Below are 17,162 nucleotides of genomic sequence, written 5' to 3'. Positions count from 1 at the left end.
GTTTGTGGAACGCAGTTTTTAAGCATCGAGTTCGACAAATTCACTGTCGTCACTTTGGACCACGGCCGTCGTGTTATTAGTTATTAGATGTTGTTATATTTGGAATGAGGAAGAGTGACATGCAGGCGCTGTGTAGCGGCAGCGAGCTGTCAATCACAGTAAGCCCTCCCTAAAGTCCACCCCACTATGTTATATTTGACTCTAAAAGGAAACGTCATGGGCGGGACGGTGGCGTGGTGGTTAGCACTGTCGCCTCACAGCAAGAAGGTCCTGGGTTCGATTCCGCCCAGTGGCCTTTCTGTGTGGAGTCTGCATGTTCTCCCCGTGTCTGCGTGGGTTCTCTCTGGGTTCTCCGGCTTCTTCCCACAGTCCAAAGACATGCTCTGGGGATCAGGTTAATTGGGGACTTTAAATTGCCCGTAGATGTGTGAATGTGAGTGTGAATGGTTTGTCTCTGTGTAGCCCTGCGATTGGCTGGCGACCAATCCAGGGTGTACCCTGTCTATCGCCCGAAGTTGGCTGGGATGGACTCCAGCCCCCCCGCGACCCTGTGTGCAGGATAAGCGGTTTGACAATGGATGGAGGAAACGTCATTTACTAAATGATCATCGGGGTCTAGTCACCAGCAATTGAGACCAAATACAAGAGTTTATAAGTTTGACTGAGGTACTTATTCAAGTGAATGGTTGGGTAATTTCCTCAAACACAAAGAAACTTGAAGGGAGAATATGACAAACCATGTTCAAACAAGAGGGCCGTGATAAAGCAAAGACCAAAATGCAAACATTTAGATGTAATATTTAAAAACACCAACATTCTCACTATCAGTACGTCTCAGAACAAAACAATTGGTTGGCAACCAAAACAGATTTAGCCTTTAGACAATATTCTGGACTCGCAGTGAAGAAAAGGAAGCGTCACATGGTTGAGGTGATAGCAGCGTATGCATATGTATAGGGAAGCCATTGTGTGCGTGTGTTCAGGTGATACGATTCCTCTTGAGTTTGACTCGTGAGGTGCAAGAGGAGATTACTGCACCACGCTTCTATAATTACCTCTCATCTCTCTCAGCCGGTGCTCTTCAACGCAACGGGGGGACGCCAGGCTACCACACACTCCGACACACGCGCGCACACACACACACACACACTTACAGTACAATGTAGCAGGCAGAGGGGGAGTTATTTCTAGAGGGTTACATTTCACTCAAATGGTGATAGGAGACCACCCACACTACCTTGAAGCAACACAGGTCAGCTTTGCTTTCAGCACACACACACACACACACACACACACACACAATCTCAAGTAAGAAGAGTGACTCACCTATAGCTGTCCTTCCCACACAAGAGAACTCATTTAAAAAAAAATCTATTCTCACAAGTCATGCACCCAAATAAAAGTATCGCCTATACTTTTGCGTTTTACCGAGGATTATGTGGAAAATCTCCTGTTCTCTCACACACACCCACATCATGCTACCGGTACATTACAAGTGCAACGACCAGCAGATTTGGCTGCATCACATCTTCATTACACAGACTGTCTTTGGAAGAACCATCCTTAATAACATGCAAACCGTCGAACAAAGGACGTTTTGGAGTGGACAGCGCCTTAATAAGATTAACCAACCAAGCAATTCAAAGCTTTGGAAAAGTAATTAAAAACTTAACCACGAGTAGATTGTTCTGCCACACTTGATGTCTTGGTCCCTCTCCCCCTCCCCTTGCTAAAACTATTTTAAAAAAGCTACATGACTTCTTGTGGACAGTCAAACACGAGGGGACCTCTTCAACGAGCGGCAGTGAAGAGAGGGCAGAGCAAAGACAAAAGTATGATGCTTCCAAAGAGTTGAGATTTACATTCACCTCCTTCACTCTCCTTTACTAATCCTCCTGAATGCATCTCACGCTCAAGGTTTGCGTTCAGAGCCCCAAAAAAGTCAAGCTGGTGGAGTGCGTTAGAAGCCCGGCAAAGCTCTGCGTTAGTCCAGCCATGACAACCCGCCTTATAGTAGAGCTTTTGAATTCAGCTGTATTCTGTTTCTTATTTTCTACCTTTCTACCTTCTACCCTTCTTTTTCAACTTTGAAAAAAAAAAAAACGATGAAGTCAAGTGGCTACTGCCTCTGAACTCACCCACACACATGCACAAGTATAAATGAATAAACCCAGCACAAGATAGACACGCACTAAAGGTCTGTCACACATACGTGGTTTCACAGAGACACAATCTTATCTTAATTCAGGAGCCATTCAATTTGTGACAGAGGGCTGCTTAGCTGCTAATGCGTGGCCTTGAACAAATGAGATTAGCGTTTCCCGAGGAGCACAGCTGTGTGGACAGGCACCGTTTCCTCTGAGGGCCTGAGATGTCTTCACGGCATTGAAGCCAGTGTTTTCTTAGAAGCTGGCACGTAAAATGCAAACGGGCCCCGCGTGATCAGGGGCTTTGAGCCTGATGTTTTTGAGAGGCTGTGGTGTCAGGGAAAAACCTCAAGAGTGCTCAGCTCACTTGAAGAGCACACACACAGACGGGGGCAATTAAAGCACATTATAGGGCACAATCTGGTGTTTCACTCCATCCACAGACTGCACACCATTGTAGACAATAGCAGCTCTTTTTCAAACTACGAACCCAGACTTGGAAAAAGACAAAGCTCACAGCCATGTCAGCAAGAACAAACCAAAGCAGAGGAACCTGCTCCAGGAATGAGGCAGTTCCCCCGATAATGATTTACAACACAGAAATAGTAAGGTGGTCTCCCATAGCTGAGCCTGGGCCACAAAAGCACACTTTGGTCTCAACATTCATCCAACAACGCGCTGCACATCATGCTGCAACACTGACATGCAACACAACAAGATTCAATGTGTATTTTTTCTAACTCACTTTTTTTCCCCTTAAATAACAATTTGTTGTTTACCCCAAAAAAGGCTAGAAGAACTTTGTTTTGTTTTAAACCTCCAACTACTTTTCTTAACACAGCAATTGGATTAATAAAACAGAACTGTTTTACCACGGAAGAAGTAGCTGCAAGCTTACTTAAACTTAGCTTCCATTATAAACTTGCACCATAAACGAAACTGGACACCCGGTATGTGATCTGTTCAGCTATTTTTCGCATGAGATGAACGACTAACAGGTTGAGGAATGTCTCCGCCACTTGAAGTTGGGTGAACCCGGCATATGATAAACACACTGAATCTTTCTTCTTTGCAGACACTCGCAACATGTTTCTCACTCTCTACTCACCCGTCAGCTGGTCGTACGATCCGTCAAGCTCTCGGGAGTCAGACAAGCTTTGGTCTCGGTTCTTCGCCTTCATTTTCCCCCCGTGCGCCGGAATGTGCCACTGTGGCAATGAGCTGATCTGTTGGCGATTCCCTCCGTAGAAAAACCGGGTTTTTGTTGTGGTGAGCCTTCACGTACGATGCTCTACCAGCACACCACCGTTAACAAGTCATAACGGGTTTGCCATCGACACACACAAAGAGAGAGAGACGCAAGTTGCTTCCCCCCCGGTGTCCGTCTGTGTGCGCTCTCGGCATCCAGGAGCGACTAAACCAAGCGCGCTTCTGCTCGGCACTCACATGGGCACGCGCCAAAGCGCACGGCTCAGTGCGCGCGCGCGCACACACACACACACACACACACACACACACACACACTGTGGAGAAAGACATACAGGAAGGGAAACTTCTATTCCCATTAGACACTTCATGGAGATCATAACAAAACAGTACACTTCGCCAAAATATGAACGTGACAATGATGAGTTGATGTTTTATCCACAAATGAATGAGTAGTGGCTTTGAAACGAGAGGACCGTATCGTGAATGGCTGAAATTAATGGATCATTAAAGGCCAACTAACAATAAATGTCAAATGAAATTAGCTAGCAGCTAAAAAATTGTTAAGATTGAGAAAGTCACCAACTCAGCCATGACGCCGTTAAAGATGGTTTGTGTGAGTCACTGGCTGATGCACAGCAAATCAGGGGGAAATCTCATGGGGAAACAGGTTGTTTTGCTGATACAGATACTTGTGCACTAAAGATCTTGAAGGATCATTAGTTCACAAGTATCAGCAAAACAACCTCTTTCCCCAAAATATTCCATATCTGCTGCAGACATGTTGCACACGCATGAACATCAATCTCGCTCCATTCGTGCAGAATCTCAGGGAGTTGGTTGCCGCTCCGCCATTTACATCGAATCCTCTTCTGATGTTCTCCACAGAGTCAAAGCCGAATCGGATGCGTAGAGAGACATCATCAGAAGCAACAAGGAGCACACCGCTGCTGCTGCCAGCCAGGGGTTCTGACTATGTGATCTATAAATACACGCTGGCTGTGGGAAGCCTCGCGTCTATCCCTTTCCCTCTGTCAAGCTCACTCCTGCTTGCTTACAGAACGCCATTTGGTCACAAGCTGTCAGCCAATCTGTCTTTGATGTCATATTTTCGTACATTATATCAGGATTTGCATCATCCCGTCGAGGCCTCGGTTTATTTGTTTCTCTCAAGTATGCACAATTGAGATAGTAACTGGTGTGGTGAAGATACCTTTGCCTCCCGCTGAATGAGGAGTGCAAACGGCAGAATGCCGGACGCTAGATTCCCTCCCTTCATGAGCTCAGTCATCCGTCCTGATCTCTCAGGAATCAACTGACATCTGAATGAGATGCGTGTCAAAAAAAACAACGGCTGCAAGACCTCGTCTTCAGACGGCGCTGCCTTACGCCTCATATCTCTCACTGAACGAACCATTCACGTCTGCATTTGTCACATGTGGCGCGTTTGGCCTTGACCGGCCTGTTTCGCGAGCAGACTTTGACTTGTCCAACATTTACGTGTCAACACTGCGAGTGAACATCCAAGGGCAGCAATGCTAATGTTGAGAATCCATGTTTGGAGAAGTTATTAAACTGATGATGTAAACAACTGCAATGTTGAATCAAATACCTGGTTTACCTTTGATTATTTGATGAATCTTAAGGAGCGGCAGGAGGCCACATCCTGACAGCCCATCTACTCATTGCCACACACAGCTGGTTTATCAGTGGTTGTTTACATTTTGAGTTTAAAATATGGCAGAGGCACCAAAACACCCTGGAAAAGAGTTGAGTTGAGGTCATGAGGAGTTGGACATTCCTCCTGCTAAGCCTCATTTGAGCCCTGCGTGCTGCCAATAAACCGAGGGAGGCCCACAATCATCACAAGCCCTGCTTTTCTGTCATCTAATACCAACAAATATCACAAAGATAAGGGCGATTGGTCAGCGATTGGATTTCTGTGTGTGTGTGAAATGAAACGAGACAAAGAAAGATGGATTATAAATCAAGGCGGGAGGAGTGTGCAAGAATGAAGGATGGGGGGACGTCGGGAGATCGATTCATGGCGAGTTAGAGGGGATTTCGAAAGTCATGGGCGAAATAGAGACAATCTGTGACTGCGGGGTCAGGACTTCTAGACCAAACCTAAATGTGGGCGTGCACGCGTGCACAGCTGTGCAATGACCCGGAGACGCGCTCGTTGTATCCCAGAGCGGATTAGCAGACACGTGGCATGACGCCAGCTGGTTAGGCAGAGCTGCTGCTGCTTTGTTAGCGGGCCGTTCTTTGCATCCGTGTTTTCAACATCAGAAATAAATCAAGGGGCAAGACGAGGTTATTTTTCAACGCTTCCGATCAAAGTTGACCTATTCCATGAAAAATAATGATTAGTTTTTACAATTTTGTGAAAGCGCCGTAAACTCCCACAACAGTTTAATATTCTCACTGATTTGACAGCGTTGGCCTGTACTCCGCAACCACTCTCTCTCTCTGGAACATGTCTACTCATGCTGTTGCTATTCATAGTAAGCTTCTCTCATTTCATAACTGAACATTAAAAAACTGACTTGTCCGTGTGTGTGTGTGTGTGTATGAGTGTGAAGTTTGAAAATTTAAATCAAGCCTGAAGCCGTTTAATCCCCGTCTACCCACGGAGCTTCAGCACCGTCACTGGATTAATTACAGCTATTCAAAAGCTCGATCAGACACTCGGACATACAGGTTATGTTGTTTGGGTCTGCCGGTTATTGATTGATTGATAGTGTCGGAAAGCGGGAGGGTGAGAATGGAGAGGTTGGAAGAGAGAGACCCTCCGGATCTCACTGCAACCCCCCAAGGTTAGTCCCCCCGTCCTTGGCAGCTCCCATATGAACCAAACAGCACTATGCATATTAATGGGACAAACTCCAGGGCTCCCCAAACCAAGGTGTGCATGTGCGTCAGCGCGCTGAAATCATGAAGTCATGCCAAACCAAAATTGCATATTACATGTTGCACTAGCAAAATAATGCAGTGCTTTGTAAAGCTTTTCCTTTAACACAATGTTGAATTCATGCAGCTTCTGTAGTGTCGTTACAAAGAAAGGAGGTAATAAGAAGCATTAACTGTCGCTGGTGGCATTTCCAAGCCTTGAGCTTCCAGAAAGTGGAAAGAAAACCCTCGTTGTTAGGCAGTATTTAAAAAGCTCTTCAAACATCTAAATGACACTTGCGTTCATCATTTACCACAACCTGTGACCTCCAACACAGAGCTGTCAGCCTGGCCTCAGTCACAATACGGAGAGTCTGATTATGTCCATGGAGACAAAGTGAAATTCATTTGTACCAGGCTTTTTTTGTGCCTCTATAGCTTAGCAAAAAATAGCGATAAGAAAGAAAACGCGTATGAGGCGTTTGGTGTGGGGTTTCATGGAGGCTTTATAGAGAAAATAGATTTCTCACCTTATGTATCTTCTTAAAGGTAATTGATCTTCTAGAACGTTTCTTATACCAAATGGCAATAAAAGGTGAACAAGTAGAATAACTAGAATTAATGAAAGCCTCAATTTCAGTATTAAAAATCCCAATGCCACCTAAATGAAAAACAAATAATTAATGAGTTTAGTATCTTAAAGCTCAACTTGATTAGATAATCCTACAAATCTTCCCATTTCCAAATATAAAGGCAAAGTTCTTTTGAGTTGGGCACATTGGGACTCCTTTGAACCGTAATATTGCCCTTGAGAAAAGTGATGAAAATGAACTTGACATTAATTGACCATGAAATCTTTTAATCAGTCTTAAATTCTCCAGAGAATGCCCCTTAGAACCATAAACATGACACCTTCTTTCAACTAACGTCTGGCTCCTAACCGCATGCTAGGATCTGAGTTCTAAAAGCATCATAGCTTCTCTCCTCACCCCCCGCTACCATCCGTTCAATCTGTTTTGATCAAACCCACTGTAACCGTAATCCAAACTGATCCGCTCTCGCTCCGATCCGCCTTTCTCTCTGCATCTCCATCTCTCTGTGAGCCAGAGATATGCTGGAACACCGTCCAGGTCAGGGAGTGTGACCTTCAGAACAACATGAGCAGATTTCCTCTCATCAGTCAGATTGTTTTTATTATCACTGTCATCACAGTTGACTGTAATCGTCTTCATTTTGTTTCGTTGTGTTGTCGCAGAAAATGGACGACGACCTCCGACCCCCGGATACATTTGCCGTCTCAGCGAGCATTTGCGACCTGGGAAAGCTTTTGACAGATGTCACCTTTTGCCTGAGGGGTGACAACCGTGGCGCACACAAGCGATCATGCCAGAAGTCGTCATCTGGCTGGTGCATTTTTGACAGTGTGGGTGTCCGACAATTACAACCTTGCTTTTCTCCTTGTGCCGAGGTTTAAGGTCTGCCAAACCCCACAAAGCAGCCGAATGCTGCTGCGTCTCTTTATGTTTACTTGCCTGGAGGAAAGAAAAAAACGGCAGAAAAGAAACCTTTATGAATTACTCATGAGTGTAAAGTGCATGTTTTCGCTCTGCCTCGCTCTTCAATCTTAATTCTCATTTCCTCTCACTGTTTTTATTTTTTTATAATCTTTATTCCTGCTGTGCGTCCATGAGCAGTCTCTTTCAGACATGTCATTACTGCACAGTGGACACATTTGTTAGAGATAGACTCGGACACATATTCAAATTGTAGTATATTATCAGGAGTGCCCTCTATGATGGTTAATAAGCAGAACATTGGTCTACATAAATCATCCATCTGCTTTGTGCCACATTACAATATAGTCCAAAAAAAAAAATTCTAAACTGATGTTTTGGGGATATAAGAGGAAACACCAGGTACCCTTTTTCCCCTCATTTGAATTGTCTTACCCAGGAGTCTCACACACACACACACACACACACACACACACGGCGTTTACTGGACAACAAGGCTCTCTGCTACAAACCATAAACCCCTGATTATTGGATACCTGATGCCATTGTTAATTTAGTCATCCAAAACAAGAGCGCCATTCAAATTAAAAAGCTAATTAACAGAATTGGAAGGAAATACTCCCTTGATAGATCACCTATCAATGTTCCCCAGAGGGGTGACATTCAAATTGCATTGCGAATTTGAATTGACGTGCAAATGGCATTGGCTGTAAGGTTACACAACCTCTCATGTTCTCCAGACAGACTTCCATCGTCCATCAGCATGATGCATCTTCCAGATGCTTGTGTATTGAAGTTGTGACAGCAACCAAACGTGCAGAACGCACAATGTGGTCTAGAGCAGAGAGAGAAAAAAAATAGCAGAAGGATGTTTTAATTAGATAATTGTGTATTAGCCAAAACTAGCGATGCATTGGTGAATCCACATCTCAATCCGTTATCCAGTCAGCCTCCTTACAAATGCGCCACACTAGAAAAATCATATTTCCTATTGATCTAAAGAACACAATTTAGCAGAATAGCTTTCCATAAAACGTTTTTCATCAGTATGCCATCATCACAAACAGCCTAAATGTGTTGGACAAACACTTACAATAACAAATATCCCTTCATTTGGCGAGGACAGCTAAACAGCCATCAGTACAAAAGGAAAAGGCCATAAAATCACCCTGTGATGGATCACTGGGGTGTGCTTGGCCGAGGCAGCAGCACCGGAAGGCGAAAGGAACGCAACTATGGAGATGGATGAAGAGCAAAGACTGGTGGGTCAGGATGGAGAGGCAACAGGAAACGTGCCCCTCGGGCAGATGGATGGAGTCTAGTGGGCCTCAGGTCTGAAACCCACAATGTGTTGTCCCATCATGTCGCCGCAGGATGTTTTAAACGCTGAAACAAAAAGTTGGATTGCTGATACAAATTGCTGGTGTTTGAGGTCCCTCAACGCTCGTCTCCACTGTGAGGGACAAGAGCCACATTCATCGGATTCATCACATGAAAGCTTTTTGTCTTTTTATCAGGATACTACAGGCGTCTCCTCAAACTCATTGTCAATCTAATTACTCTATGTCTGCAAAGTGGCGGTGGGATCGGTGTGCCAGGGGCAATGAACGGAAAGCAGAACGCTGCATGGGGAATACTTTCCCGTATGTGTGGAATCTAGCGACACAGATTATGCTGCGAGTGCACCGCTTCAAATGCATTGTATAAAATTAGTCCAGTTTGTGTGTGTGTTTGGAGGGGGGGGTTATTGCTGCCTGCATTTGGGAATGTGCATCCTAGGGGTGTTGAATAAGTAATGCAGAGGCGCCTAATGAAAGATAATGTCTAGTTAATGATCTGTCAAAATGAAGTGTTTGCTCATTGAGGAAGGGATCATCCCGGGCTTTAATTTCCACCCTGTGACTCATATTGGAGCACATTACAATTACACACACTCAAATATGGTGCACATATACAAACACAGGCAAGCTGAAGATAAAGCCATTTTTAAATTCAGAGTGCATTATGCTCAGGCTGAGCTCGGGGGCCAGTGAATGGGCCGGTTTGTTTGTGTATATACTAAGAAGTGCTGAAGCGTCTCATCAACCACTTCAGCTGCCGGCGGATTAACAGGGGAGATGGAAACGGAACACAAGAGCCAAACCACCCATAAATGGCCATCTAGTCAACAGCTATGGGGGGAGGATTAGCCTCCATTTTATTTGCCACACATTGTTGTTAGGAAGAGCTCTTAGCAATAATCTTGGCAAACAGCTTTCCTTGTCAGTGGAGCCGAGCCGCTACAGAATAATTCTGAATACTGGAAGGAAAGAGAGTTAATGTAGTTTACTGTGTTGTCATAGTTTAATCGATGCCCATAGAAGTGACCGGTTCTTATAATGAAATTTGAATTAAGGGAGCGCGCACACACACCACCAACCCAGACAAACGGAAACAGATTTGCAAATAAGGTCAGACATAAGTCAGGTCACCCTTTAACAAAACCGAAAAAGAATTTCTAAATAGTGTGTGGTAAGAGAATTGACTAAGAATGTGTGGAATGGAGGATGAATTATGAACTATCAACGGGCTCTTCTGAGCCTGAGAACAAGGGTTAACAAAAATGCACCGTCATGTGACCTGCAGTAGACGCTTGAGTGGGAGTGACCGACAAGAGGAATAGTTTAAAGAGACCAAGATACACAAGGACCATAAAGGGACATCTGAGTGGACAGACAGAGCAACACACTGTGTCAGAGACTGGAGAGGCGAAAAACCACAAGGGAACAAAATACAGAATGAAACCAGAACACACAGGACACAGCAAGAGGGTATTTAAAAATCATTGGAAATTAATATCAAACGTCAGATATCTGCTGCACATACATACATAAAAAAAGACTATTTCATTTTTCCACCAACACCTCTACAGTGGCCTATGCCACTCACAAAGGCAGCACCTGTCATTGTGTAGCCTTTAATAGGACATACTGTATGAGATTATCTACGCTTTACCCTGAACCACAGAGGCATTCCTCATGCAGCAGCACCATTGACCACACTCATTAGGTCAGTCACTGATGCACACCACTGACCACAGGTTTATAATGCATATGCAGGACTGATAACCTCCTGCAACATACACAGTCATGCATGGTGATCCTTCCGGGTATTAAATCATAAAGTGTGGCCAGGAAATTGGCTTTAGCATATAAATTGATGTTGAAGACATGCCGCCAGTGTGATTACGTTAGTTTAAAAGACGAGAGTGTGTTGCTGCCATTTACATTCAGCCAGAGGCTTAACCACAAACGTGGATGGACACAGCACGGTCAACCCCAGCACTCTCCAAGAATAGCAGGTTAATGTAGCGTATATTTAATGAAGCCACCTCATCTTCCCTTCCCAGACAGCAGCACTACAGACCTTATCCTTTTCTCTTGCATTGGAGACCAATAAGTCTTCCTACTTGGGTATGCATTGTATCTATCCATTATTCTTTGTAAACCCTGCTGCTCTAAACTTTTGTGGGCCATTGAGTCAAACAAGTGTGCACCACAATCAATGGTTTTGCGATCAATAAAGCCTCCATCGGATCCCACAATCCTATAAATGACATTTGCTCGGACTCGTCGATACGTTTATAAAAATAGCAAAGCATCATCTCTTATTTATGTGAGGCGAATCAAAGTAGATTCCCCATCTACTGTCTAAATAATACTACCAATAACTTTATCTAGAGAAAGCGCTTAGACAGAGGAAGCAGCTAGTCAATACAACATTGAGCCCAACAGTGAGGCCAAACAAAGAACTATAAACTAGAGTAAGAGTTAAACCCTAATAAAACGGTACAATCGATAATGAACTAAGAAATAAAATATCGCAAGGAAGCTTCTGCCACAGGGCTTCCATCTGTCCTTAAATGTCGACTGGCTGTGCGTGTGTGTGTGTGTGAGAGAGAGCGAGAGATCTGGCTTATAATGGCCGTGCAATAAAAAGGATGCACACAGGACATGTGGGATTAAATTGGCAGAGAGACATTTTTCACATCCCACTGGTACGAACAAATCTAGCAATGCCCAAATCCTTTGAACAGTTAAGTAATCTAAAGTTGAGATCAATAGTCTGATCTGTCTTTAGAGATTTTCATTTGCTTTACTCGTTTCTGGTCATTCATAGAACCCCCGACATAATAATCAGCATTCCTCAACCCTCCGTTGAGCGGCGAGCCGAGCTTTTCTCCGGCATCCAGCAGTTTCCTCCCACAGAGCAGCGTTATCATCAAACGGGGCTGCTTCACTAGATCTCACCCCCGCCAGCTCAGTGCCAACCTGACCGAAGAGCAGGGTGTGAAGGTGCATACTGCAGGGGGGGCATCGATGTACCAATCACAGCAAAGGAAGACAGGCCACATTGGAGACGGTTATGTTATTCTGCATAGGAGGCACACACACACACACACACACAGTAAAGAAAGCCCGGCAGGTGATTATATTTGACAGATATTTAATGGCTTGCTGGTACACTTAATTGGGCAATGCTCCCAATTCTCTCAAATAACTTCCAATTGGTATGGCAGATTTATTAAAGAACAGCATTAAAACCAAGGCAATTTACAGTTTGAGTCATCTTTGGGAACATTGAGTCATTTGAGCGATTTACTCCACTGAAATGCTGTAGCCCCAAAACCAAAGAAGCTTAATGGAATTGAGTCCGTACCTTTCCTAGAGTTGAACGCCATAATGACTTCAGTGAAAAAGGGTGTATATTTCTGCGAACTTGTGAAGTTTGTTTGTAGTTGCATGAAATTAGCCAGAGTGGCACTGACTCAGTCACCATCAGGGTCTTTCTCAACTGCCTTAATCCCTGATTTTACCACAGATGGTGACCGTTGACACCCAGAAGACCAAAAAAAAAAAAAAAGATAATGTCAAGATAGCCGTACAAAATCCAAATCAAACACACACACAGTCATGTGGATAATTAAAAACAGGTTTCTTACACCAGCCAAGGTGGTTGACCTGTCACTCACGCCGACACAGATGACATTATAAACCCTCAGAAGCACTCAAAACAGACAATTCCTGCTTAATTGCTTGGCTCTGGCTTATGTGAACATTTTTTTTGATCTATACTTCAGACTAATGTGTACTTTTGGCAGGCAGACACACACACACATACATACACACACACACACAGTTCAGACTTATTACTAGTCAAAGCAGCAAACAGGACCAGTGTTATAGCGAAGAGCGGCCCTCACAATCAATACATGCACTGCCTCACATTAGCGGCAGATATTTATATCTGTTTGCAGGAGCAAACCCCTGGTCATTTGTTGTCATTGTGCAGATGCAATAGCACCCTTGTGCAGACATTTCCACCCAAATATCTAGGTGCAAGGAAGCAGAAGAGAGGTTAATTAGACAAGTTATACTTGTCGTGGTGCAGGGGTAGAGAGGGTGCGCCGGGAACCGCAAGGTTGACCGTTTAAGCCCCGGCAAATGCAAATGTTAGTCGCTTTGGATAAAAGCATCAGCTAAATGACCTGTAATGTAATGACTAACCAAGTAGTGCGCACTTTGTAATATATATGCATGTTCTATATATGCATGTTCCTGACTGCAAACAAACCTAAGAACCAGAAGAAAGTGGACCTTACATCATCGGCACAACTTCTGAACATGGTTTCTATCTTACAAGTAGAAGATGCAGCCGAGGCTGGCAGGAATTTCATGAAGACCTACATGGGTTGTTTCATGGTTGAATGCCTTCAGGGAAGATAAATTGAAAGAAATGAAAATAAGCAGATCAAAAATGACTACTAACCTTAAGAACCTGATGTCAGATTTCAGACAGGATACACAAACACACGAGAAAGGGCTGGCAGGGGGTTAGAGAGAAAGACACGGTGGGAGGGGGAAGGAAAAGCAGCAGCAGTGGTGCGATTGGAGAGTAAGCAGAGCTCAAGGCTTGCGATGACAGGTAATCACTCACACAATATGCTTTGACAGCGCAAGAAAAGTGCTAGAAAAGATCCCCCACGCCAACAAGCAACAGCACTCAAAGTGACACATGCACACACACACTAAAAATCATTAACGTTTGTAAATGACAGACATGGCTGTTGTGCAACTGCAATAACAAGCAAGAGGAAGCGTCGACTTTCCCCCTGGAAATGACTTTATACTCAGAAGATCCAGAGAGTTTACGAGCAGCATCTCCTGGATTACGGCTCGTTGGTTCTATACATAGTAATTATTGATGAGCCAGGTTGGATCTCACCCACGTTGGATGGTTCAAGGCAAGCCGGCATGAGCTGCTGGGTATCAATATCCATGCAATTACAGCCGGGCAGGGATTTCACCTCTTACACGCAGGCTCTGAACATGCATACTTATCAAGTTTACATAACACAGGCCAACAGAGAGCGATACAGGGTCCTCAGCAGGGAAGCAGATGTGCCGTCCGGAAGATGAATCTGCCCTACAAATAAATCCGACCTTCATAGAGCTTTCTCGGGGGGATTAGATTTGCCAGGGCACACCTGCGCACTTACACATTCAAATACAGTACAAAACTAACCCACACACTGAATGTCCAAACACCAGAGTGCTTGAGAGACACACACGAATGTTCCTGTACATGCAATCACACACATGCAGGAGTTACATAATGACAATTGCCCTACTAATCCCTCAGCGGTTGGAGTTCCTCACCTTTCAGCTCTGCAGCAGATAAACGAGAGGTGAGAGGAAAGGATGCAATGGATTAAATTCTCTAATCCAACAGGAAGTCAGTCATGTACGTATTGTGCAGAAGCAATCCTGTGTCTGAGGACAGGACACAGCTGTCCACTGCTCGCAATGAACCTGAAAGTCAAACACAACTTTCAAATGCACTTATTAAAGAACTATTTGATGCTTAACCTTCACCACCAAGTTTCGGCAGCGGAGTAGCAGTTAGTTTTTATTTGGAAACACACTTAGCTTAGCATGGTTTAGCTTTTCATTTTCCTCTATTAACTTTGAAATGTGTTCATGCAAGGTAGTTTAGAGAAAGACCAAATAAATCAAAGACTATAACAAATGACACATATAATGCAGAGCTTCAAATACTAAGTAAAAGGCAAAAACTCCTAATTGAGTAGGTTGAAAGCCAGGCCGCATTCTCCTGGCGCTGACCCCGTGTCTGACACTGACAGCAGAGCAGACAGGAAGAATAGAAAAGGAATGAGAAATGAAACAGAATAGTGACACAATGCAGGAGAGCGGGAATTGGAAAGCCAGGGCTGAAGGGAAAGGAACGCATCAGAAAGCAGAACCAGAGGTTATGAATGAATGACAGAGGGGAGACCATGAAGGGGGGCGGGAGGTCACTTTCAAATATATTTCACACAAGAACAGCCTAAACGGCCGGCGCGAGGGAGAGGGAAATGTTTGTCTCGTTTCCATTACCGACAGAGGTTTGGCACCGGTTTCCACTAAACAGTATTTTATTGCACTCAGGGTGGTCTTCAATCTTATTTATAATATTTCCCAACACAATACGTGAGACAGAGACCGTACATGAACGAAGACCTCAAACATCGAAACGTCCCTACGCCAACGGATCGAACAGTACGGAGTTATTTCAACAGATAGTTAACGTGAGCATTTAAGAGAAGAAACATCACACTTTTCACTTGGCCAGAGTCACAAGGTCCAAATAAATGGGAATGTTGCTCAACATCGGCTGAATGTGTTCATCTTTCGCTACAGAATAATATGTCCTTAAAAATGCTGAACACAACTTCAGAAATAAATTAAATTAATTTCATAGGATTAAATTATCGCATCATCCATGAAGCTACTGACCACCGCTACATATCAAGGCCCGACTGTCCAGGTGTCCCATTGAGCTGTTTGACATCTTGGTTCTTGTCAAAAGATTAACAAATGCTTGGAAGGAGGGCTCAGGTGTAATCAATTAGTCAGTCAGTAATTGATTACACCATGAGTTATTCATTAAGGATCAACTACAGTATGAACCCAGTAAACAATACAGCCAAGCATTAGCAACTCAAATAGAAGTGTTTAATACACAAACATAAAATTAAACAAAGAACAGTTGTCAGCTCACATTCTAACATGCGGCACACAAACAAATGAAGTATGTATTTATTTTAAACTTCAAAAAATAAGTTGTTGTTTTGTTGTTTTTCCTCCTGACAATCAGCTTGCTTGACACTTAAGGCGTTGAGATTTTGGAGTTGTGCATTTCAGCTCCTTAACAAGCATCTACAGCCTCTGCATCCACAGAGACGTTAACATATACCGGGCATTTCTGTGTTTGAGCTCTTTTCCCAGACTTCCATCTGTAGCTTTCCCTCTCCTCCTCATTTAGCGGGAAGCCTTCAGAGTGGAGGCTTTCCTCTCCTTGTGATGAATGAGCTGCAGGATGTGCGGAGGAGAGGCTACTATTACACACGGGGACAAAGGGGGTCGTGGATGACGGGGAGTGGAATGAGAGAACTGACGGCGGCTGCCTTCACAGATGAAAGTCGCCGCTGGTCACTGGCCTGTGAAATACAAAGAGAGGAACGGCTGTGGTTTGTCGAGGCCGTTCCAAATATGTACAGATGAAGTCATCTTGTCCCCTACACTGGGTGTAGTTTAGAGGGCTGTCTGCGAGTCAAAACTTTCCTTGTGAAGTAGAGGAATGTGTGAGCAGAAAAAGCATCTTGGGACAGGTGTTTGTTTCCTAATGAGGGATTATATTTGTCATTCTCCGTAAATCCTGCTGACTTTTGTGGCTGAATCCTTTTACAGGTTTGCGTCCTTGAAGTATATAAGAGCTGTTACCAACTTATCTTTTTACTGAGCAAATTCTTCGTCCTTGTCAAAACATCTGGCACAGTATTTATCGGCAATTTCATTTCATTTGTACTGACACGATTTTTTGGATGAAACTTGCGACCTAAGCAGTCTGTTTTAGTAAATCTTCTGCATATGCTAGACAATATAAATCACACAACATTTCTGAAAAGAGACTGGAAACACATCTAAATTCTCACACCCAAATACAAGTCAATGCCAGCAGCAAACATTCAGTCGACAATTCTACGTCAACTTGCGCAATTAAGACCAATAGCTCTCGTTCCTCTGGGAGTTCCAGCAGTCTGCAAGCAAGCCTGCCAGGTTGTCAGTCATGCAGTCACCTGACCAATCTGCCAGTTCCAGATGCCCCGAAGGGAAATAAGCGCTTGTTTCCTCTCTCACCCTTCCGAGCGTAAATGGCATGGCAGCGGCACAGGGGCGCGTGGTGGAGCCATTTACACGTGGCATTTACTCACTAACTGTGCTCACTGGCCTTTGGATAATGTGCACTCACTGAGTTTCTCTCGCCATTTTTTTTTAACCTGGCCAAGGGGGAATTCATTTAA

At 44.1% G+C, this 17,162-nt stretch overlaps 1 protein-coding gene and 1 long non-coding RNA gene across 3 annotated transcripts in view; one reads left to right on the top strand and one right to left on the bottom strand.

The window, feature by feature from the left end:
* LOC120820195 (A-type potassium channel modulatory protein KCNIP2) overlaps nucleotides 1-3,599 on the bottom strand; it is a 56,341-nt gene extending 52,742 nt beyond the window's left edge. The window contains exon 1 of one of the 2 annotated variants that reach the window (XM_040177693.2): nucleotides 3,256-3,599. In XM_040177693.2, the coding sequence (XP_040033627.1) occupies nucleotides 3,256-3,328 (73 nt within the window). In that variant the 5' untranslated portion in view covers nucleotides 3,329-3,599. The remainder of the gene's footprint in view (nucleotides 1-3,255) is intronic. The other variant, XM_078105001.1, reaches the window with a different exon arrangement.
* LOC144409521 (uncharacterized) overlaps nucleotides 1-17,162 on the top strand; it is an 81,944-nt gene that overhangs the window by 12,363 nt on the left and 52,419 nt on the right. The window lies entirely within an intron of this gene.

Source organism: Gasterosteus aculeatus, chromosome 6, assembly GCF_964276395.1.
Source record: "Gasterosteus aculeatus chromosome 6, fGasAcu3.hap1.1, whole genome shotgun sequence".
In the NCBI taxonomy this organism is placed as follows: Eukaryota; Metazoa; Chordata; class Actinopteri; order Perciformes; family Gasterosteidae; genus Gasterosteus; species Gasterosteus aculeatus.
Note: the sequence above shows the minus strand (reverse complement) of the source record. Positions and strands in the feature narration are given on the sequence as shown.